This window comes from Paramormyrops kingsleyae, chromosome 14 (genome assembly GCF_048594095.1).
Source record: "Paramormyrops kingsleyae isolate MSU_618 chromosome 14, PKINGS_0.4, whole genome shotgun sequence".
Classification (NCBI taxonomy): Eukaryota; Metazoa; Chordata; class Actinopteri; order Osteoglossiformes; family Mormyridae; genus Paramormyrops; species Paramormyrops kingsleyae.
In genome coordinates, this window is record NC_132810.1 from 9,929,066 (window position 1) to 9,952,781 (window position 23,716).

Sequence of the window (23,716 nt, forward strand, 5' to 3'; positions counted from 1 at the left end):
AAAAATATAAATGTTAAGAGCTGCGGAAAAACAAACTCGCCCAAGGGGCACAAACTTAAACAGCACGGCATTTCGTCATTAAAAGAATTAAACAAACAGGTAAATTGCATAAGGGCCCCTTACATCTGGAATCCGCCACAGCTCCTCGGATTTATGGGAAAGAGTTTAAGTTCTGGGTAACCGATGGGGTCAGGCCGAGGCTACGCTACGGTATTTTCACGGTCCGCCTGCGATGGGCCGTGCCGAGAAACACGGCTGCTCCCAAACCAGCCGCTGAGATGGCTATAGATTCAGGATGGCCTCCCTGGATAAACTGGACCCCAAACAAACAAGCACAGTCCCAGGACATTTTCAGCTCGGGCGTCCCGATGTATAAGGGAACATGCTGTACATCTGTGTGGCCTGCATGGAAAGAACTGCCAGTAGCACTTAGACAAACAAACTGACTGCAAAACACACGTGTGGTCAGACGAAATAAGAATGGGGGGAAAAAACAACATATCGTTAACATTTGTGTTTCAGTCATTTAATAATTTACCAATTAAGAGCTCGTTCACCATTTACAATGGTTATCTGATTCGGGGAGTCTAGATCGCTTAGCTATTTGTGCTACAAACGGAAGTGGCATTTATACAGAACACTCTGCGTTTGTCATAGCCTGCAATATGGCAGCTACAGTCCCTTAGACCCGAGGAAACAGGTTTACACACCCTGATATTTTACATGAAGTCTGAATGAATTATTTCTTATCAGCTTCAGACAGCTGTCCTGAGCACCGTGAAGGTAATGAGCACTTTCCTTCAGCTCAGCATAAAGATACAGACCAGAGGCCTCCATTAAAAGCCAGGGGAACAGCCAGACTTTTTCTTTTTTGTTAGGTCCATTAGTCAACACCTGGCTATTTCGAGAGCTACGTACCGGTAAAGTAAGCTATTTTACAATTCAAATGCCATCACTGAGAGAAATTTCCCCACCACGTCCCACATCAGTTGAAGTCCTACATTGGCTTCCACTCTGTGTTTTGGGATCCCTCCCGAATATAAAGAAAAAACACACACCTTCTGTTTATTTGCAACTGGAAGATCCAGAATAACCATCATGAATGAATTTCATTCATGACTTTATATATAGAGTTTCCAATGTACAAATACTACTGCAGCAGCGCCACAACCTCTTCCCCGTAGCCGTGCCCTTCTGTCGCCATGGTGACCAGGTCATGTGGTTGGGAGAGAACAACTACAGAGGCGGAGGGACTGTCTTCCACCAAGGAATCTAGAAAGAGTGTGAGCAGACAGGGCAACAGTTACACAGGAGGGGAAAAGTGTGTGAGCTATAGAGGCATTTTTAATGCAAAATGCACTATGAGGCATTTGAGCTAAAAAATGTCTATTACATTTTTAGCAAAATTTCTTAAAGATACAGAAAAGACTCCTACTCACTGCAAGATTTACTCCAAAAATTGTCTGCTCAGTTTATGAAAATGTGTGGGTAGAAATGAAATAGAAGAAAATAATTAAACTACAACTAATCAATCGAGTTACAATTCAGTGCTGGTAAACACTTTCTTTTTAAAATGCATTAATTGAAATGAGGCAGCGTTCACATCACCAGACTGTTTACTGTGCCTCAGATGTTTGTCAATTTTAACAGTGGGGATGATTGACAGCCACCTCCTTGCACTCGCAGCATCGTCTGGTGAAGGCTCATGGGCTCCATGGAGGTCGTCATGGCGACCATGTTGTCGCCTGCCACCCCGCGGTCCTCCAGCAGGCTGCTGTGCGTTAGTGCTTCCCCTTCCGACGGCGATAACACCACATGTCAATCGGTATCCGCATGGGACAGCAAGACCACCATGGTTTATTCAAACACTCTGCTGCACTCTGAGCACTAATTACCGGCGTCCTTGCTGGCTTGTCTATCGGCCGCTGAGCCGCTGTGCCGCTTCCGGATGTGAACGTTTCTGCTTCCGCTCTGGGAGAACGTCTTCCCGCAGATGCCGCACTGATGGGGCTTCTCGCCTGGAGGAGGGCAGGCCGGCAGAGACGCCAGCTTAAGCCAGGTGCCATTTCCAGCCAGCTGTGCGTGATATGGGCTGGGGATGGAACAGGACAAGGCAGGGGTGGTTCCATCCCCAGTCCACGTCTGCTACCCACCCTTGTCATGAGCCACCCCACCTCACACACACACACACACACACACACACACACACTCACCGGAGTGCACCAGCATGTGTTTGCGCAGACTGGAGTACTCTGTGAAGGAACGCCCACAGCCTACTGCTTCACACAGGAAAGGCTTCTCACCTGGTAGATGCAAAACATCACTTTTAGTGCACGATTTTTGCGGTCAGGTCTCAATACAGTGACCATACCCCCCCCCCACCCCCACCCCAAATGCGTGCACTGATAAAAACCCTAATGGTGCTTTTCCACTGCCACCACAAAGAGCCATACTGCTCTTTTTCATTGTACATTGTGCAAGCCGTACAGGCAGACATGGCCCTGTTTACTGGCAGGATCGAAAGCGTGACCAAACCAAGTTGTGTCATCGTCACCTGATTGGTCTAAATGCCTGGAAATACCAGTGTTCTGCACATGGATTATCTAAAGGAAAAACAGGCACATTCTATATATATTATTCATTATTAGTATCGCACACCATGACGTATTGATGAATTTGGAACTTGAAAATTTCCAAACTCCTACTTAAAAAAGAATGGCTGAACAGGATGGATTCATAATGCAAATTTACACAATCTAATGCTAATTCCACTAGTACTGAATGCTAACATGACCATTGCCACAGATCTGCTAGTAGAAATTAGCACACAGTACATCATGAAGTACACCGTGTGAGCGGTAAATAAGCGTCTCTTCGGTTTTATGTCTCTGTCGCTCTCCAAACCCAGCAATGCCTTTACAGAGCTGACCCTTCTGCAGTGGAAAACCAAAGCGAGTTAGCACTAGTCTCTCTTCACGGTACGGGTCGGGTACAGTCTGGTTCCTGTCAGTGGAAAAGTGCCATAACTCAATGGAAAGATGATTTTGTAAAGAGGGATCAGAACATTCTGTTGAGTACCCACTGATCCATGTTTTAAATAGGGTAAGCTGGCATGCCAGTGGGTGAACTGGCTGCAGGACAGAGCAGGGCCCCTGGGTGGCGCTATACTGGAACACAAACCGGTGTGTGTGCGCTTGTGGTTCTTGAGGTTGCCGGCGGTGGTGAACTTCTTGCCGCAGCCCTTCTCCATGCATATGAAGGGCTTCTCGCCGTTGTGCGTGCGCATGTGCACCTGCAGCCGCTGCAGCACGTAAAAGCTCTTGCCGCAGCCCTCGGCGCCGCAGCGGAACGTCCGGTCATTTCTGCGGGTGGATTGACACAGGGCTGTCAGACCATCTCGTGTCCTGCTCTCAGCCTGCTGGGATCACTTAGTATATGCAGTATAATTCCCTTAGAACGCATTACGGAACCATGACTATATTTGCTAAATGAACTGATGCCTAAAGCCTTGTTTCCACCAACACAGTGCCGGTGCCAGACTTTTTCCCATTCCGGCACTGGTTCCATGTCGTTTCCCCGCAAAAAAAATGGTCCTGCGCCAATAAAAATGGCTTCAGCGCGGCACCACAGAAAAGCTGGGCTCAGAACGTAGCACCATAACGTCAGCGAGAGTGGGACGGGCTGTGGTGTCCAAACCTAATGCATACCTGGAAAATTCAATCCATAACCGATACAGTTAGTCTAATAATGGCAGAGCTGGCAGTGAACCAACTTGCCAGCTTATTAGTGAAATAAGGTTTTTTTTTATTCTGTGAAAAAGATCGATCTGCTGGTCAGATTTAATAATAAAATATAAATATGTCGCAGGTTGAATAAAGAAAATATTATTGCATTTGAGTGGTGAAGAAATCATGAGGCAGACAGCAAAGTTCAGTATTTAGCATTACTGCACGATCTTTAAAAGGACACTGGAAAAAACAGCAAGCGAGAATAAACTCACACACAGATAGGGGAGCCTTTACGGAGACAAAATGTTATAAAAATAGCTTAAAACAGAATGTCTTTGCTGAAAATAAGATACTTTACGTAAAATGTTAACTTGCACTAAAACATAAATGATGCAACATTACACCGTGTTTTTTTGTTCTGTGAAATACGAAAGATCATTCGGCTGGCCAGACTTAATAATAAATGTATAAATTGGTCACAGTTTGAATAGATGAAATATTGTAGCGTTTGAGTGGCAAAGAGATCATGAGGCAGACTGCAAAGTTCAGTTATTAGCAGACTCCTTTATTGTGCGATCCTTAAAAGGAGAATAAACTCACTTAAACACAGACTTCAGAGACAAAAGTGGATACAGGAAAGAGAGACAGTGTGCAACAAGTCATACTATGGAAACTTTTTTTTCCAGTTCAGAAAAATAACTGCAAAATACGAAATACAGATTAACCTTTACCTCACTTTCACTTCCTACGTAACATTTTTGTTCCATGCCTTTTTGAAGCCGGTGGAAACGCAAGTTGGTTCTCAAAAGGCACCAAATGAGAACCAGCCCAGTAACAGCACCAGCTCCATGCTGGTGGAAATGAGGTATGAGCCTCAGCATCAAGAGTGACCGATGGGACCCCAAAGCACTAGAAGGAAAGGGTCTTACTTGTGGGTTTTGAGGTGGTACTTGAGGTGTGCTGGCCAGGTGAAGGTTCTCCGGCAGCCCTCGAAGGTGCATCGCAGGGTTCTCTCTGGGGTGGGGCGCTCATCCTCAAGCGGAGTCTCTTTCTTTGGTCCCTCAGATGGGTAGCTGTGCAGGTGCTCGTCTGTCAGTGACGGAGAAACAGGATTATAGCCACGAGGATGGGAATGTTCCAAACAACATCTTTGATCTCAACTCCCATCTCGCAAGCAACCAGCAAGTGTATATTGCTGGTTGCTTTACTTTACAGTAAACTAACATCATATTGACTTGTACAGCCATAAAAGCTTATAATAAATTTTGGGTTGACTGGAGTAAAATCCAGGAATAAATGTATTCATAGACATAGACCAAGTCAATGTTGTAATTATTCCTCAGCATTCCTTTCAGATATTTTATCCCGCTGCTGCAGAAGCCAAGGACATTACTGTTGTTGCTGGCTTTGGCGTCCTTGGCCAGCTGGGCACGTGTGGCGGCGATCAGGCTGTCATGAGCCAGCTCCTGAACGCGCAGGTACCAGGGGGCGCTGCCATCGACACCGTCGCCCGCGGACACCTCCTGCTCCGCCTCATCCTGAACGAACACCAGTGGTTCGGCTGAGGCGGCCAGCCCTGCCGGATGGAGACGCAGACGAAAGTCAGCGATACGGGGAACCGCGTACCTCAGTGTGTCCTCGGGAACCCAAAGACAGACCATGTTTTTGCAAAAAGTGTTTTTTGACCATAATTTATATTCATCAGAGTATCTATGCACTTGTCACTCAAGTGTCAACTATGTGACCAAAAGGTAGTACATCTGGAATCAAGATACTGATTATGATCTATATTCACGTCGATAAATGGACAGATATGGGCCTCAGGCCAAAATAAAATTGCATCCTGGAGAATTGGTTTTTTGCTGCCATCTACAGCCATGGGACCGAAGTTCTATGTGCGAAAGCTGAGCAGAAACAGCAGACTGGCAGTCCTGGTCTTACAGCGCCTGGTTTCTGGTGGCTGTTACCTTTGGCCAGGTTGAGCAGGATGAAGGAGGTGCTGTCTGAGTGCTGCAGGTCATGCAGGATGGAGGGTGGGCTGGGGCTTGGAGACAGTGCCACCCCACGGTGGGGCTGCAGCTGGACCACCAGGGGCTCCCGGTCACCCTCATACTCCGACAGCGATGGAGAGTCCGCATGGCTCAGACTGCCCTCTGAGGGGCCGGGGGGGGGACAAAGAGTGACCAACGGTGAGCAACCACAAGCCAGAGGCAATCAATGTGTACGTGTTCATTGGGGTTACAAATTTCTGGGAATTTTCCCATTAATTCCCATATATTCCTGTAAATTTCCCTGGAAAGTTTCTAACATTCCCCAGCTTAACTTCCCATAGAATGGAAAGTTTCTGCCCCTTTGCAACCCCAGTGTCCATTGACAAGTCCACCACCATTTCACACAACACCATTTCATATCACTGCAACACCCTGCTTCGGAACTGGACTCCCAAATGCTAAACAAAAAGACATAAACCACCATCTTTCAAAATAAGGCAGTTCATTGACATTCTTCCATTCGTAAAGCAATAGTGCATATATAAATGTCTATAAGGCTCTTCTTCTGACCTGCGTGGGCAGGTAAGTCACCGATCAGCATCGCACCGCCCAGAGCCTTGGCGAGTTAATTACCGGTCAGCTGAAGCTGGCTACATAGGGAGCTGTCAGAAGCTGGAAGCAGAGGTAGGCAAGTGTCTTTGGGGTCAGACTCTTCCAATCCGTGCCCCAGAGGAATCGAGGCGTTCTGTACAAACTCGACCAGCAGCTGTTGGGAACAGAGTTGCACAGCCACAAACTTGAGTGTAAACAGCATCGACATAGTGTGTAAACGTTATTGCATAAGTACATTTGACAGGGTGAAACGCCATGCAGTACCTCGGGTTTGGGGTCCAGTTCATCAGAGAGCATGGATTCGGCGAAATAGTTCTAAACGGGTGGTGCAGAGAGTGGATTTAGGAACCAAAAAAAATAGTATTGCATAAATTTCCCCTTTCTAACTGAGTTTATACCCACCTTGAAATACGTAGTTAGCCTGTGTCACTCGCGTCGTGAATCAGTAGCGATTGTCATCTCCCGGTTCCCAGATTACTACCGAGACCACAAATGTTTACATTACTTTATAGCCCAAACGGGTAGACTATCATGTATATATTACACCATAACTAACTACAACCAATCAGCCACAACTTAATTACGTGCAAGTTGTAGTAAACGACTGCCGATCTCTTTTCATCACAAATTCAGACCAAAATAGGAAACCCCAACACATGCGATAACACCATTAAAACACTAGATAACAAAAAAGGAAACGATAACACTGCCCACACCGGTATATTAGAACTGGAACTACAGACGGGAGCGAATAGCTAGCGCTAGCTACCTAAACAAAAACACGTTTTTCAACAATCATTTATACAACAATGTATCTTTGAATAAATAAATACCTTCATCGAAGGCCAGATTATATTTTAATGTTACTTATAGTGTTTGCTTCAGAAGCCTTTTCCAAAATCTATACCGCTAGCTAACTTCTATAGTACCGGCGAAGCTTTATAGTGCAGCAACATAGCTAGCAATAGTGTTAGCTACCTCATTTTAATTTCACTGATGATCTCCCGGTATTACCGATGTTTTTATACAACGCTTTAACAGCTGTTACAAGTTACAACTTTACCTATGTGATACATACTCACAGTGTCTCCAAGTTTCTTTATTTGGTTTTTGTCACCCTCCGATCAACGCAAACAGTTCCTTCCTACGGGTTCTCTCATGGGACAAACCACTCCGGGTACTTTTTTTTTTTGATTTTCCGAACGAGCTTCTCGGATTGCCGCGGCCCGCAAAAAGAGCAATTAATCAGAGCTGCACTGAGAGGATATTATGCAGAAGGATGTCATCTCACCAGATATTTCAGGTATATTTCAGTTATTGCTAATCTATATACATGTATAAATACGCACTGAAGCAAATTAAGTGATCAGTATAATAGTAATCCCTCTCAATGGCGCTGTTACATTGTGGTCATATATCCTGTCCGTTGTGCCCCTTATTATACTTTTCCAAAGAAACAACTTAACATGTGGCATTTCATGTTCTGTGGTGCTTTTAAACTTTTCTTTTGCTTGCCGGATTTGGTTACACTGTCTTATGAATCTAATACTTTCGTAGCAATATTCATCATCAAATATCAGGAATATCTCTTAACCCACCAAAACAACTGAAAGTATATCATTTAAATTTTTATATAATCATTACATATCCTCATTACGATTACATACACAGCTCCTGTGAATCTGTTTTGGAGACATTGCTGATCCGCAGCCAGACATATGTCCCTTATGAAATTACATCTCTCCTTTTTCTGTAGGGTGGGTGGCTGGGGGGGGGGGGGAGGCTGGCTAAAGGTAAGGTCAGCCCTAATCACCCGCAGCTCAGCGCAGCAACCTGCAGAGGGAGCTGTGGGTCTCTGCATCTGCGGAGGAGAGCGAGTGAGCGCTCCCGCTTTCCTTCACTGGAACAAAGCGGCAGAGAGTGAGTGGGAGAGAGACGGTAGCCCAAGTGACACAGGAGCCCCGGGGCTGCCTCCCTGCCTCATTTGTGGCATCGCCGAGTCCGATTGCACAGGTGCCACCCTTCTGGCCAGCCTTTCCACTGACGGACCGGGAGTGAGGATCCTCTGAGCCAGCATCCAAAGGTATGCCTCCCCCCCCAGGGGGCTTTGGGCTTGGGCGCATTCTGGACACTGTGGCGATCGCCCCCTCGTCTCCAGCTTTCCAAGGGGGGGTGCAACTGTCGGTCCAAAAGTGTTCCACTTTGTTCCCAGGAGTCTGAACAGAAGTTGTCCCCCGCGGGGGTCCGTCTCCGGGGCGTGTTATGGGTCGGCAGTTTCTGTGAGAGCCGGTCCGTGTCGATTCCTTAGCATCCAAAGGCCGACGTCCAGGGGGGCGGCTCCGCTCAGCACCGACAGCATGGAGAAGTTGACTGGGAAAGATAAGGAGCTGATCCGAGACAGCTGGGAAAGTCTCGGGAAGAACAAAGTGCCGCACGGGGTCGTCATGTTCAGCAGGTAAGCGGACGGCTGCCGGGTGCTGCTGATCAGGTAGGTCTCTGCTGTGAAGTGACCAGGAACATCCTGCCAGCCACATGCAGGCTCCCTAACGCGCTAAGATGTGAATAATCATATATTCACTACTTATAAAATATGCAAAAGCATAGTTCCACCTGTGAACGTAGCACCAGCTGTGTATCTGAACGTAAATATGCAGGAGTCCTACTAGTCCCAGCCATGCCTTTATGCTGAGATATCCTGATGAAGGCATTTGGAACAATATTGCGACTATATCTGTGATGACAGCCACGCTAAGTGCCAGAAAAGAGCCTGGAGGGGATTTGAAAAGTGCGGTAACGGGGGGGGGGGGGCAGACATGCTCTTCTTAGTCAATGTTGTGCTAATGAACCTCCCACGCACTGACACAGAGAGACGGGGAACAACACCGTCGGCTTCTCATCCCCCTGCCATCGTGGAATAGGAGGCTTTACTTGTTGCTTGGCGACAGTAAGGTCTATATTTTGAACGACTACCTATTAACGAGATGTGGAATTGGTAATCCCTCCACATCAGGTCACATCCACCATTACAATAAGAACCACATCTGAATAAGATGCATAATATGCAGTTATGGATGTATCGTATAACTGCCAAAAAGATGACACCATTAAGCAAAGCTTCTACTCACCTGGTCCGGTTTGATAGCCATAGCCATGGAATGTCTACAGATTCTGTGGTTTAATTTACGGTCAGCCCTGATCGATTACGTTTTGGCAGGTTATTTGAGCTAGACCCAGAGCTTCTCAGCTTGTTCAGTTACAACACCGAACAGGAGTCTGCACAGGACTGTCTCTCCAGCCCTGAGTTCCTGGAACACGTTACCAAGGTGAGCACCATCCAAGACCATGGTTTGCCTATTCATGACCTGCTCTCTTTGAAGGGGCTGTCAAACTCCTTGGGTCCACGTGTTGCTCTTCAGGTGATGCTGGTGATTGATGCGGCTGTCAGTAACCTGGACGACCTCCACTCTCTGGAGGACTACCTGCTGAACTTGGGACGGAAGCATCAAGCTGTCGGGGTTAAGACTCAGTCATTTGCCGTGAGTGTGCCCCCCCCCCCCCCCCCCCACAACTACACCAAGACATACTCTTTAAAGATGTCTTCATCTCTTCCATCTTCCTCAGAAAATATCCATTAAATTTATACAAACATTTTCTCAAGATGATTTCTGAAGCATAAATTTAAGGTGTTTACAAGCAGTATCTATTTATACTGATGTGTTTAGGGTCCACAAGATGTCAGTCCTGAACTGAATTAAGGTGATTGAGTTGCTACTTTTATTACAGCCTTCCTCTGCTGTGGGCCTTTTGTGTCTCTGTGTTTGGTTTTCTCGCAGGTGGTGGGAGAGTCTCTGCTCTACATGCTGCAGCACAGCCTGGGTGCCGCCTACACAGCTGCCCTGCAGCAGGCGTGGCTGAACATGTACAGCATCGTGGTGGCGGCCATGAGCAGCGGCTGGTCCCAGAATGGTGAGCGTGGCAGCGACTGAGCCTTCCCAGTCAAGGGATCCACCAATCAACCAGTCAACGTGGAGACACGTCGTAGTTGTAGCTTTTACCGTCGAAAGCATTTTCATTTTTTTATGTGCCACGGGGTCTGACGGTGGGAGGAGTTGACGGAGAGATGAAGCGCGGGAGTGCTGTTAGCGGGTGGCTTTCAATGGCAGGGACCCAGCTAGCACATAACGTCCTCGCATAACGTTCTCGCGCTGCCGATACGCCGAAATCGCAGGGGTGACAGTGTGGTGTGTCTCTACGCCTTTGCAGGGAAGACATGCAAATGTTATGTGTTAGCTGGGACAGTCTGTGGAACACGCTCAAAAAATACTCTGTGAGTGGGTTTTGGTTTCAGACTACAGACGCTCGGCATAAATCCGAAGCGGCTTTCTACTCCCTCTTTAAGGCCTGAAGATAGTGGTGATGTTGTGGCGTCTCGTGTTTAACTCACGCAAGTCACCCAGTTGCTGACGGAAGGACTCAGCATCACCGGCCGATCTGTGGTTTCCGGAAATATCCAACAGCTTCTTTCCCTAAACAGACAGAAATACTGAGGATGGTCGCAAGTAACAGCAGAGGTTTTTAAAGAGGTCTTTGGATCTCAGTGCTTTTTGACATACCATACATACCTGATATTTATATTTATATATATATACATTAACGTTTGCTCAAGTAGTGCTTAAACTTCAGTCTGATAAATATATTCTGTGCTTTGATATATATTGCAATTTTAAATAATGTGACATGCCTTTGGCAACACTCACTACGAGGCTATTCCATTCACTTTGTGGCACCAGTTTCCATAGGAACAGTGAGATAGTATATACATACATTTTGTTGATTGAATCCTTTGTTATTGATACTATGTTGTTATCTCTGGTGGAAATATTAGCCATTTCAAGTACTAAAGTAGCTGTGTAAGATGGAAGCTTAAGGACGGAGCTTGAGAACTGTGACGATTGAACAAATGTCCTCCTGGACTTTGGTTTTTATCAAAAAAAGGTCTATTTCTTTAATATAACAAAAGAAAAAGTAACAAATAACATAAGATATTCAATCCTTAACGTGACTGTGTTTCATCAGGTATGCAGGGACAATATATTTAAAAAAAGCTTTTCTGTGTGATCTTTATGACTGTTACAATATACTCACAGCGCCTTATTCCAAAGGTACTCATGTGACATGGTTTTCCCCCTCTGAGTGGAGGTTATGGGGATGCACATTTGATGAGTTTATTATACATTTGTTTATCTGCTTAACTAAACTTGAGTTGACTGTTATTTCAATCCATTTGACATGACTGTTATCACTGTAGGGCGTGTGTTTAATGTTATATATTACTGTGTTCTGATCTGCACATACTGACCAGCTGGGGTTGTAATTTTAGCATCAATCAAAGAGCATCGGTAATAGGAAAACATGCGTCAGGCTGATGAATTTCCAACCTTGGTTTAGCAACAATAAGGCTAATTAAACTCTGCAAATCTACCGGGCTTGATAACAGCGATCCTCAGATTTCAGGCTGGCCTTTTCTACACATTGGAGGTACCCGCTTTGACATTTTAAGGAGATGAGGATGGCGCGGTGGGACCAAAGGTGTCCACTGTCCCCAGTTTGACGTGCTCCTGGTTTGAGGGCCTGGTGTCATTTCTGCACCTGATTGCAAATATATGAGCAACATACGAAGGATGTTTTGCGGTGATAGATATGTAATCATCAAGCAAACACTTAAAGACTGTTTTTGAATATAGCTGCTGGTGTGTAATGTACTGTATATGTTGCTGTCTAGAATGATTATTCATTAGATAGAATTTATTTTTATATTTTCCATATGTTCCTGTGGACAAATCGGTTTCTGTCTTAGACCAGTGTTAAATAGTGACTGTTACCTGCTAGTGAAAGTGAAGTGTAGATGTTTTTTTTCATGGTGAATTACTCTGTCCATTTGGTGGTCTAAAGGTGATTGATTCAACATATACCTCTTTATTTTGGCTTTAAATCATACTTTCAAATGTTCACCGTCAATTGAAATGTCAGATTAAATCGCTGCAATTTGCTCTCAATCTCTTTAATCACCATGTTTCTGGTGTTACATTTTCCTAATGAATTTGCTCTGACTACCTGGGTTTTAAAATTCAGTTTTATCCCGTTTTACAGTTTTAGCATCAGAAAGGAAACCTCTTCCTACCCAGAGTCTCTGAGAGCCACACTGTTCTGCTTGCAATTAGCATCTGCTCTTTAAGAAAGACTGGAAACCTTTCATAATATCAGTTATTGTGCTCCCTCCTACTCCCACTGGTGTGAAGGTCCTTCCGGTGATTAGAAGCTGATTATGCAGGTGGTCCAATGTTCCTCAACCTCTCCTCTGTCTCCGTGCAGAGTACCAAGCAAGTGCTTTCCTGATTATTCCACATTTAACCGAAGGTGTTAGCAATCGCTGCATTTGCGTACCCAATACGTTTGAATTGTTTCAATGTCTACCTCGATGGTACAACTGCTCCTTGGACAGCCAAGAATTCACCCTGAGCATCTGGCAACCAGAAACACCTCTGAAACAAAATGCAAACGTTCTCTCTGACCATGCAGCTCATACAAGCGATCTGTTAATCTGTATAAACATGATATGTCATATGTTTGGTTATTAAAACTAAATAAAGGTTCTCTTGTGTGTAGATTAAAAAAGGGCTTTTTCTTCATTGTCTTTCTGGGTCAGTCTTTTGCATTTGCTTAAAGGGGACAGAGCTTGGTTCATTGCTAGATACAATTGCATTATGCTTGACTTCTTCCTGTGTTGATTTTTCTGTGTTACATAAGTGTTCCGTCTGAATCCCCTCATCCGCCGGGTATAAAGATGAAACAGGGATAATTTGAATGTGGGTCTTCTCCCTTATTACACAAAAGTCATTTTAAATTCTGAGGAAAACGATTGATCTCTGCACTGATGTGCAGTCCCTTCCCAGAACGTGAAAGCAAGTACAAAAATGACACTGGAAAAAAGTGTGACTCGTGTGGTCGAAGATGTAATTGACAAAGATTTTGCAGAACCATCCCGTCTGAGACCGAGGTCGGCTCTGACGGCTGTGGCCCCAGCATAGTCCTATTAGCCATTTGAAGCAGCAGCAATGGGTTTGACCTGTTAGAGCAGCTGTATGGCATTTATATTACAGGGACTTGAACTGATGGATAGTGGCTCATGGCCCAGGGGGACCACAGCTCTAGAACCTGAGCACTGGTCCTAACTGATCCGGTAAAATATCAAGCTGCATAAAAGTTTAAAAGTTGCTTGGAAAATTATATATTAATGACAATAATATACAAGAATAGCTGGCCTTTCTCAAGCTTTATGAGGTTATGTTGCTATAGAAACCATAGCATAGACATTTTTTGTTGAACAATTTAATAACTTTAAATATGTTACTTTATGAATGTGCAGTAGAAGTTATTTATACTTGTGTACGAATTGGATTCTGTGATGGATTATGTCATACTCATACCCCCAGGTATACCTGTTTTGGCACACACTGAGCCCCCCCCCATCCCCTGACACACAAAATGCATTAGCACATACGCACACACTTCAAGGGATCACAGAGTCCTCAGAGTTTTCTTCGGAAAACAAGCAAATGAGAAAAACAGCCAGGCATACATTATTTTTAGAAGTCCGCAGTGTGTTTTGGGATGCGGGAGGTTGTGTGTCTCCATGGCAACCCAGCATATTTGTCGAGGTGCAACTGTGCTGTTTGTTTGGTAGGTGCACAGTCCAGTGTAGGGCAGCGATATTAAATCAGCAGGGCCCAATGGGGTGGAATGGAGAGGCGCTTGCAGCAGACACAGGCTAATATGCTAATCAGGTTAGTGCTCTCCGATCAGCAGGCTCTGAGATCTTACCGTGATAAGACTACATAGGTATCAGTACAACGGGAATAAAAGATAAAAATGGAAAGATAAGATATGGCGACAGATACCTGACCCACATTAAAGATTATAAGCAAACATCTAAGATCAGTCCTGTTAGCTCCTGGCTAAATTGTCATAACATGTAGCATAGCGGTGGTGCTATTCTGAGAAGAAAGGAATGTTGGGAAGGGTATATTGTATTGGTCGATTTACACATTGAAACGCAGCATTACTTGTTTTGGTGAAATATGGGTCTTTTCCTTGTTATTTTTAGGTTCTCTCACAGCAAAAAAGTCCCATTAGCACAGGAAACGAACACAGCTGGCCGTTAGAGGAAAGCCATGCCGTTTTGACAGGAGGCTGGGGGATGTGCAGCGGAGGCTTGGCCGGAGCGTCGCGGCCTGGCACCCGAACCAGCCTCTCTCGAATCTCCAGCTACTCAGCAAAACCTCACATGGCTGCCATGAGTCATCAGCGCAGTTTGATCGATGGGTGTCGTGGCCTCTGTTATGGGATCAGGCTCATTGCCAGGAAGCCAGAACTCAGAAATAATGCCGTGAGGGTAACTGAGGAACGGCCTCCTTGTGCAGCAAAGATGGATTGCTGAAAAAAGTGTGTTACTTGCTAAGAGTTAAGTTGGCAGCATGAGTAGTGGCCAACAAACATGATTTTTGCCTTCCATACAGGGATGCATCCATCGGATATGAAAGATCTAGAGAGGTGTTTCCAATCCGGTCCTCGGGGATCCACAGGCAGTCCACCTTTTTGCCTCCTGCTCTTAGTAGGGAGCAAAACTGTGGACTGTCTGGCAGAGAGCTTGGAGGGAGCAAAAACATGGACAGATTATAGGGGAGGTGGGTCCCAGCAACTAGAGGCAGAATATCTGATTGCTTGGTCCCGCCTCCTCTAAAATCTGATTGGTTATCTCTCTGAAACCATCATTTTCCCTTCTGCCCTCAGAACATTTTCTCCCATGAGCACAGACTGTGGGTCCCCGGGGACTAGAGTGGGAAATTCTGATTTAGAGGAAAAGCCAGGCAGAAGTAGGCTGCAATTGATTGATGCTGGGGCTTGACCTGCCTAAGAATGCCGCATGCACCTCCAGCTGCCAATGACGTAGCGTGTATGAAGGGAGGTTCTGAGGAGCAGTCAGGGGCCCTTGGCACTGCCCCCCCCCCCCCCAACACAACAGGGCCAAGGAAGCAGAGGCTCGAGAAGAGCAGCTAGACACACTCACGCCATCTCTGCAACCATGAAACAAGCTTTGTGAGGCCTGACACCTTGGGCTCGTAAGTCTGTCCCCCAACAATACAAGGCTACATTCCTTGGAGATTAGCTACTCTTCCCTGTGGAGGATCACACCATTCAGCACTCGAGAGACTGTGGGTGGGGGGGGGGGGGAGGCAGTGTGACTTTTGGATCTGGTGAAAATCCAGTCGAACCATAATGTCCACAGAACAACTCTATCAAACAAAAATGCAGCTCTGCTCCCAAACAATGCAAATAGTTTAGCTGTTTTTTTTTTACCTCTAAATGGGTGCCGCCTACCACGACTTCTAATTAATCGCACCATAATGGAAGGTTATGATTACAGAAGAAAATTAAATCTCACAGATCTATTGAAACTGCTTTGCTGCAGTGTAATTTTACCATAAGTGAATTTATAAATAACTGATTATTTGTGTGCTCTCATTTTTAAAGTGGAAAGCTCTGCCCCTGCTTATTATGCAGCTCCACATGCCTCTTTTTCTTCAAAGGAACAGAAAATGCATGTATTTCTGTGTCTATCATTCCTTTGTACCCTCTGGTATCAGAAGAGCTGCCCATCTCCTGGTCTTGTTGCTGTCTCAGCCACACAAAGGCTCCAAAAAGCACCATCATTTTATCTGGCAGTTTCTACTCCCGGAACCTTCCGACTAGCAATGAGATGTTTTCAGTTGAAAGGCCCATTAAGGCTGAGCGCCACATAAAAATGGCCTTTCTGACTGAAAGCTGTCTGCCTCTTGAACTCCTAAGTACCTGCCCTGCATGAGAACTGTGGCTTGCGGTGGTGGGAGAAGGGTCGTGGGGGCGGGGGCATGTTGAGAGACTCCATCTTTAATTGAACTCACGGCACTTCAAAGGCTCTCGACACAAAAACAGCAGCGGATGAGAGTGGTCATTATCCAGCGCTGCGTCCTTCAATCTCTGCTCTGTGTAAAATCCACATTTAGGTCCAAATGACAGAATGTTTGTTTTCCTTTATTCTTTTGAGAAAAAAAAAAAGATTTGGCTGAAACTATAATTAGAATTTTGCCAGGGGACCGGCACGCTGACCAATTTCCTGCGAGGGATAAAAATAAAGCTGGAAATAGCTGCCGTATCCCCGAAGCGGATCAGTATCTGTCTGATGATGGAAATCACACTTTTAATTATACGCGATGTTTGTTATCTCACAGTTTGCGGTAAGATTGCATGACCTGCAGCCTACACTGTAATTTTATTTATGAATAAACAAACCTTTATCCAACCACAGCGATTGTATTCACTTTGAATTTATTATATTCAGAAAACTCATTGTTTGCATATCCAAGACAACAGATGAATGGGGTATCACAGGATTAGTAAAATATTGTTGTGATTTAACTTTATGGACACAGTTCCTATTTACATTGCCAGGGTTACTGGAACTCTAGAGGGAAAATCTTGAAAATGAAAAACTCCAGTCCACGTACTTCATCTCTCTTGCATATATATTTCCACAAGATGATCTTAAAAAAAAGATTTTATTTTTTCTACCCACCATCCTGGCCGTTGTCAAAATGAAGGGATTCAAAACCATACTGGAGAAGGAATCGCAAAACTTTAAAGTCCGTAAAACAAGTCACAGGAACAGAAACCATGGAGACATTTGGGTTGGGACGCGTGTCTCTGCTGTGAAATTCCTCTCATCTGCTCCAGAATCCGGTTCCTGATGCTTTCAACACTTTCTGCTATTAATCTCTCGGATGGCAGCAAATGAATGTGAACATAATGCAATTGGCAGTTTTGGGGTTTCACTCGTTTGTAGAAAATCAGACTTGGTTTCAGATTCACTTGCACTGCGCACTGAATTAAGGATATAGTTTTTAAATCCCCACTAGTAAGAAAGAAAAAAAAGAACTCAATACAAAGATGACAGAGATCCTAGAACCCACAAACTCAGATAAAACAATAAAAAAACTGTAAGCCGACAAGGACACCCAAGCAACCCTACTTGATATCATGTTTTGTAGCTGTCAATCACGAAATTCATTATCCGGTGAGAAGCACTGCCTTGTGGGTATGGCGACTACTCGGTGAATCTTCCTGTCCACGGCAATCACACTTGCGCAGATGCTGTACCCATGCGCATAATACAATGGTGGTGATTGTAGAGAGACTATATCAGCCGACACCAATGCATGCCCCTCTTTTCTGTTTTAAGTTGTGCCTAATCAGAATGGGAACACACGTTTCATTAGGCGCATGAAAGACGTGAATTACTGGGAGATGCGATGTACGGTCCATGTAATCTGTTCACATTTCAGTCATTTCCCTCCTCAAACAGCTGGACTGTGCTGTGTTGTATGGTACTATTTTATTGTTTTGCACTGTCTGACTTGTTTTGCATCTTTAGTCTCTTTGTAACTGAGTGTGGCTGATTGATCAAGCATTCCAGTGCACCTGCTGCAGATGGCCAATAAAGATCTTGAATTCTGATTCAGTCACTTGCTCGCTGAAGGCGCAAGGCCGTGAACCAAGCACTGCTCACATATGGGTCCACGTCCTTGACTTCCACACCACCTGCTGCCTTAGAGCTAAGGGAAATTCAGGGCTGAAGGAAAACCAGCGTACACTGCAGCTTCCGAGTTCTGAAGAGCTGGTATACAGCACAGCCCACGCTATGCTACATACTGAGAGACGGGCGACTGAGACGGACACCGTGGCTGCTGGAAAGGGGGCTGTGCCTATCCACAGCCTGCCCACTAGACCACATTGTGTGAGAGTGGCAGAGCGCCACCTGCTTGCCATCCATGGGGGATTCAGAACTGCCTCTGAAGGTGAATGGGGGAGGGGGGGGGGGTTGGCTGCTTCATGTTAGTGGATTCTGCAGCATCCCCGATGAATATTACATATGGGGAGGGATGTGTTAGTGTATGTGACTGTTCCCCCAGTTCCTGGCTCTGTAAATACATTCCATGCAGCATATTTCAGGCCATGCTGGATTGTCAAACAAAAGGACTTTTTTTTCCTTTCTTCTTCAAGGCACAGCAAGAGAGCGATAAAGAATAATACAAACCTCAACCGTTTTACATTCAGGATTTGGAAAGAGGTGTGGGGAGGGGGCATTTTTCCCCTTGCTCCAAACACATCGCGCAGCATTACAACAACTGACAGATCAGGACGCAACACGGTCACAACGGAGCAGAGGAGTAACGTTGTAGGAACGTTTAGGAACTGATTACACTGCGAAGCACTGGTACAGGTCAAAGGTTGGAGCAAGAAAGGAAAATGGCTTTATGGAGGGCCGATGCAGAAGGAGCCCCCCCCCAGCCTCGAAAGCCCGTCAGGCAGAGGCGACGTGGAGCTGTAAGAGTGTCTCCCTAATGGAGCATGCGGCGGGAGTCCATGGCCCATAATGCAACGGGGCGATAGCAGCAGACTGGGTAACGGCACTCTGCTTCCTCCTTCGGCGCTACCGATTTCTGGGTCTGCTTTTTTGTCGGTGTCTCGAAACACGTTTGAACGCCGACATTTTTTTTTCTGCTTTGCCGTGTGACATCTTTCCAAACCGGCTGATGCCTTGTGTCGCGTTTACAAGATGAATACTTCACCACTGACATCAAATTCCAGCGGTAAAAATAGCGATTACCTAAGAGTACTAGTAGAAGTAATAACAGTAATAGGAATAATAATCAGTAACAACATTAATAACTGCAAGAAAACTGGTAATAAACCATAATAAAACAATGAAGAGCAACAAAGGTTTAGAGAGCAATGGGGGATTTTTTTTAGCTGTGTTCCTTTGCCCTCTGCACAGCGACATGGAGAGAACATTCCGGTCCCCAGATGCACTCTGCCCTACAGCACTGTCATGTTCTCTCACCACAGATGGCTTTGCGAGCCCTTGGAGTCGCCTTGGAGGTGTCGCAAAACTCTGAAACTGCTTGGGATCCCCTCACTCCTAACACCCCCCCCCACCTCCTGTGGCCTCATATGGCAAGCTTCACAAGGCAGGCTGGGGGGAAACGTTTTTGCAAATAAGTAAGGAAGTGCAGCACGAAGCCATATGAGATGCAGCCAGACTCTCAGTGACAGAAGGTGGACGCTCTGAGATGTTTCTCCCCATGGTCAGTTTACTTCTGCTCCTGGTCCTCTGGGGCTGCACACCACCATATCTTCTGGTTCTGTCCTAATCTTGGCCAGGCCCGATCTCCTTCCTTCTATCCATCCAACCTGCATCAACCGCAGTACCAGAAATCTGGAGCCCAAGGTTCGGGAGCTCTCACAGAGGTCCAGCAGAAGGTCTGGCCAGCAAACTCTATGTCCGAGGCTTTCAGGCAGCTGAACTGGAGTCGGGGCAGAGGACCATTCTGGATTAATGCTCGTTCTCTCTTTGTTTTGCTGCTTTGGCTTTTGGAAGCCTGGAGTTACGCGGCTGTGGAAGAGGGGGCACGCGTGTGGCTCGGAGCAGGGGGGCGCGGGGGGCGAGTGGGACGTTACTGATAGCCCAGCTGGCTGTCCATGAGGGGACTGGAGGCAAAGGGGTCCTCAGGATCGGGGGGAGGGTCCTGCAGCTCCGTCTCGTAAGTCTGAGGTTGCGCCTCTTCTTCACCCCCCCCGCGCGAGGAGCCCCGCCGGTTCCCCATGGCACCGTAGCTCTGGTGGGCCGGGGACGCCATAGGAGTCAGACCCAGCTCCGGCTCCTGCAGCACGGAGGCTACAAAAAGCTGGAAGAAGCAAACACATCTCATTTAGGTGGCGAGAACATCCTAAAAATGATGATGTTGCTTAGGGAAGAATTAGAATCTGCCCATTTTCATCTTATTGATCTTCCAACCCCTTATCCAGCACAGGGTTACTGTATCTTATTCAGCTTAAAAAAACAGTGTGTCAGGGCAATACATTAAAAAAGATTACTAATACTGCAGAAAAGCTACTACCTGTGAGTAATAATTTTTTAGATTAATGATTAATATGATGTCTATCATACAATAGCCTGCGATCCTGACCAGGATAAATGGTTGGATCATATACTGTAATAACTATCACATCTTAATTTAATCAGAGGTGGTTAGTTTAGGTCCAAAAAAGTAGAAATTCAGACCAAGATTTTGTTTCAACCAACCATTTGAGTACTATATGACTGTGACTGTTATACTCAACTGGTTGGTTGAAACAAAATCTTGGTCTGGATATTTACTTTTTGAACCTGGACTATCCACCTCTGCATTTTCCTATCGGCTATGAATATATAAACACCCATGGCTTCAGAAGCCGTTTGACATTGGGGGGGACCGAATTTGTGCCAGTGTTGGGGGGGAGGGGGGCAATGTATATTGCACCATCGCAATGAGCACACATACAATAGTTACATTGTGAAAGGAGGCTATTTAAGAAAGGTTTAAAATATTTTTTAATAATAAAGATCTCATAATTTAAAGTAAGACTAACACAGCTTAGGGTACAATATCACAACTAAAGGTGAATAATAATATGATCCATATGCGTCTGTCTGATATAGGACTACAGTCTTTGTTAGGTATATGTTGGGTAGCGAATAGGCCTTTGTGACATGATTCATAATAAAAGATAAGGAACGTGCCCTTGATTTTTTTTTTTTTTGGGGGGGGGGTCTTCCAATATTGGGGGGGATATGTCCCCCGGTCCCCCTATTTCTGACGTCCCTGTAAACATCTTAAAGACCGGGGACTAAGGAAAGGGGGTGAGGTAGGATTTTTTTAACTGAACCAGCGATGTCACATGTGAGACTCTGTTTGACAGGCTGCACAAAGCAGGCAGCATAGGTAGGAGACACACATACGTTGGGGTTGGGCACCGATGAAAGGCTGCCTCTCTCCGTGTCACTGAAGACGCCCTCCGTGGGCTGGTCAGACATCTGGGACACAGGGCAATGTGTGTGAGTGTCACGCACACACACACACACACACACACGCACACACACACCCACACGAGAGAATCTTACCATTGAACTGACTGCAAATCCAACTTACTATCTATAGGACCAGGCAGGTTTTAATTATTAAAAATAATGGAATAACTACATTACATATTTAAGCCAAATTTTCTTCAGTTTTCATATGAACAGTTAGACTCTATGCCCCCCCCCCAATGAAAACAAAGGTGCAGACTTGGTAGCTGGTGGGTTTGGGGGGTCTCAGTTTCCTCAGGCACAGGCCGAAGAGGGAGAAGACGATGCAGCACAGCAGCGAGACAAAGGTGAAGAGGGTGACCGGCCGGAACGGGCCTGCAGGGGGACAGACAGGGTCTTTAGCTTAGCGGCTAGGCGAGGAAAACAGGCAGAGATGCAGCTGTATCTGAGACGGGAAGACAGGAAGTACCCAGTCGCAGCACGGAGAAGGATAGCAGCCAGAGCATGCAGAGGATGGGCGCCACCATGACCTGGCTGACGGCGGCGTAGTGGATGTGCTGGCTGAGCCTGGTGGGGACGTAGGCGTAGTAGATGTTGTAGCGATCAATCATGTGCTTGAGGGCCACATACAGCAGACCTGGGGGGATGGACGTGAGAGCGAGACCCTGTGAAGCATCCAGCACCAATACCGGGTAATATACATATACAGGTGTCCTGGGGAGATGGACGTGAAAGCGAGACCCTGTGAAGCATCCAGCACCAATACTGGGTAATATACATATACAGGTGTTACTCAATACGGATACCTGTGCATGTAATGCTGCTACCACTAAAAGCATTAGCCGAACATCTAAAGCTAATTTACTATTAAAGATAAGAACACAACCAGGTCCCCCTGGAGCCTGAGGTAGTCTTAAAGGGGGGGTTCCTTAACAGGGCCCTCTGGACGATATGACCTACGGCCACGGCATGCAGCTCCCTCTGGGGAGTGTGAGGCGCTTGGGCTTGTAGTAAACATTCCAACCTAAGGGGGGCAGGCAGGAGCGCAGTGGCTGGCTGGCACGTGGCTCGCTGCCATGCTGAGATGGGGCGGGGTGACTGTAAATCAGCCCGGTTTGCCATACCCACAGTCCTCTGAGTTAGCCTCACCCTCACAGAGCAGATAACTGTTAGATAACCGTCAATGCTTAGTGTGCAAAACTATGATCACTGAAATGTGTTGAAGACACATCAACGCCTTTATAGTTACAAATACCCATTTGAGTTGTCTTGGCAGTGAATTTTACTAATTAATATCTAAAGAGTATTTTTGTTGCAAGACCAGCATAACTACAGACTAACCTGTATACCTGATTAGCATTTGGCTATTGATAATCTTTCAGGGCACACAGTTTGATCTTTGTTTTTAAATTATGGGTCTGAGTGCGTCCGTCGTCTGAAAGCTCCTGTCCCTCAGCCCGGTTTGGACCATCGGCTGATCCATTTCGGAGATGCTCACCGAAGGGCGTGATGATGGGGCAGGTGATGCTATAGGTGATGCTGACGGCGAAGATGCACATGGTCCAAGCATACTGCAGGCCGAACTGGAACTCGTAGGCCTGGTTCTGGGTGGACAGAGGAGAGCACACACATATGCTCACACAGATACACACACACACACAGAACGCTGTGCTCTCCTGCTGACACTCAGCCAGGGGGTAACAACGACCCCACTCTCCTTCATATCTCACTTTGTCCGCTCATATGATGCTCTTATCTGGACTGTTTGATCCTTTCCTCACAGGGAAAGACAGACGCTCCAGCAAATGGTGGCTGCAATATTCACATGAACACCACCATGCTCATTATTCAGCCCTGCATGCTCACTGATTTAGAAAGCTTTCAGAATTTAAAGAGACAGAAAATAGAGAAATATGAGAAGTAGAAGGTGCATTTTCTATCCCTGGAATATTCTGCAATAGCTTTCCTCATAATTATCAATAATTATTAGTAATAATTTAAATTTATATTGAGCGTTCAGCAGTGGTGAGTTCCCTACAGAGAGAGTGAGTCACACATGTGTGTGTGTGTGTGTGTGTGTGTGTGTGTGTGTGTGTGAGTGTCAGTCCCACCCTCTTGACGTGGATGCGCTCGGCCTCGGACTTGGCAAAGCAGAGGCGCATTGCGTAGACGGTGAGCGCTGGCAGCCGCAGCAGCTCCATGGCCGTGCCCATCAGGCTGGAGGTGATGACGTAGTTAACGAAGAAGGCCCCGTTGTCAGGGAGGAACATGCACCTGCGGGAGCAGCGGCTGTTCAAAGGCTGAGCTGCTAAAGGTCAATGTGCCCCGTACTAAATCTAAGCCTAGGTAAACAGACAGGGCATTTAGCTCTGCTGCAGTGC

The 23,716-nt window shown here is 46.0% G+C and overlaps 3 protein-coding genes across 12 annotated transcripts in view; 1 reads left to right on the forward strand and 2 right to left on the reverse strand.

Annotated features, from left to right (window-relative positions):
* Window positions 1-510: 510 nt before the first annotated feature.
* On the reverse strand, window positions 511-7,522 carry znf410 (zinc finger protein 410). Of its 4 annotated transcripts, none has more exons than XM_023828343.2 (12): window positions 7,414-7,522; window positions 6,734-6,808; window positions 6,596-6,646; window positions 6,353-6,485; window positions 5,696-5,881; window positions 5,122-5,304; window positions 4,658-4,817; window positions 3,181-3,362; window positions 2,214-2,303; window positions 1,896-2,018; window positions 1,671-1,793; window positions 511-1,272 (listed from the first exon to the last, which is right to left on the reverse strand). In XM_023828343.2, the coding sequence occupies exons 3-12, from the start codon at window positions 6,626-6,628 to the stop codon at window positions 1,151-1,153; spliced, it is 1,335 nt and encodes a 444-aa protein (XP_023684111.1). In that variant the 5' UTR covers window positions 6,629-6,646; window positions 6,734-6,808; window positions 7,414-7,522; the 3' UTR covers window positions 511-1,150. The 4 variants fall into 4 exon arrangements, with proteins under 4 accessions (XP_023684111.1, XP_072555376.1, XP_072555377.1 ...); XM_072699275.1 differs by having other exon boundaries at window positions 7,410-7,510; XM_072699276.1 differs by having other exon boundaries at window positions 7,310-7,423.
* Window positions 7,523-8,151: 629 nt separating this feature from the next.
* Window positions 8,152-12,985, forward strand: ngb (neuroglobin). Of its 2 annotated transcripts, none has more exons than XM_023828242.2 (5): window positions 8,152-8,414; window positions 8,544-8,786; window positions 9,546-9,654; window positions 9,748-9,867; window positions 10,165-12,985. In XM_023828242.2, the coding sequence occupies exons 2-5, from the start codon at window positions 8,689-8,691 to the stop codon at window positions 10,315-10,317; spliced, it is 480 nt and encodes a 159-aa protein (XP_023684010.1). In that variant the 5' UTR covers window positions 8,152-8,414; window positions 8,544-8,688; the 3' UTR covers window positions 10,318-12,985. The 2 variants fall into 2 exon arrangements, with proteins under 2 accessions (XP_023684010.1, XP_023684011.1); XM_023828243.2 differs by having other exon boundaries at window positions 8,640-8,786.
* A 3,754-nt stretch (window positions 12,986-16,739) lies between these two features.
* The window catches only part of tmem63c (transmembrane protein 63C), a 44,721-nt gene continuing 37,744 nt past the window's right edge, over window positions 16,740-23,716 (reverse strand). For all 6 annotated transcript variants that reach the window (XM_023828530.2, XM_023828526.2, XM_023828528.2 and 3 more), the window contains 6 exons: window positions 23,447-23,609; window positions 22,834-22,939; window positions 21,805-21,972; window positions 21,595-21,710; window positions 21,267-21,341; window positions 16,740-20,172 (listed from right to left, as the gene is read on the reverse strand). In XM_023828530.2, the coding sequence (XP_023684298.1) occupies window positions 19,942-20,172; window positions 21,267-21,341; window positions 21,595-21,710; window positions 21,805-21,972; window positions 22,834-22,939; window positions 23,447-23,609 (859 nt within the window). In that variant the 3' untranslated portion in view covers window positions 16,740-19,941. The remainder of the gene's footprint in view (window positions 20,173-21,266; window positions 21,342-21,594; window positions 21,711-21,804; window positions 21,973-22,833; window positions 22,940-23,446; window positions 23,610-23,716) is intronic.

What these genes read in the sequence shown, in the direction of transcription:
- ngb (XM_023828242.2), top strand. Translation starts at nt 8,689, where the DNA reads ATGGAGAAGTTGACTGGGAAAGATAAGGAGCTGATCCGAGACAGCTGG. An exon ending in TCCTGGAACACGTTACCAAG is followed by an intron (nt 9,655 to 9,747) that starts GTGAGCACCATC and finishes GTTGCTCTTCAG; the next exon opens with GTGATGCTGGTGATTGATGC. An exon ending in TTAAGACTCAGTCATTTGCC is followed by an intron (nt 9,868 to 10,164) that starts GTGAGTGTGCCC and finishes GTTTTCTCGCAG; the next exon opens with GTGGTGGGAGAGTCTCTGCT.
- znf410 (XM_023828343.2), bottom strand. Translation starts at nt 6,628, where the DNA reads ATGCTCTCTGATGAACTGGACCCCAAACCCGAG. An exon ending in TAGCCAGCTTCAGCTGACCG is followed by an intron (nt 5,882 to 6,352) that starts GTAATTAACTCG and finishes CCGGCCCCTCAG; the next exon opens with AGGGCAGTCTGAGCCATGCG. An exon ending in CCTGCTCAACCTGGCCAAAG is followed by an intron (nt 5,305 to 5,695) that starts GTAACAGCCACC and finishes TCCATCCGGCAG; the next exon opens with GGCTGGCCGCCTCAGCCGAA.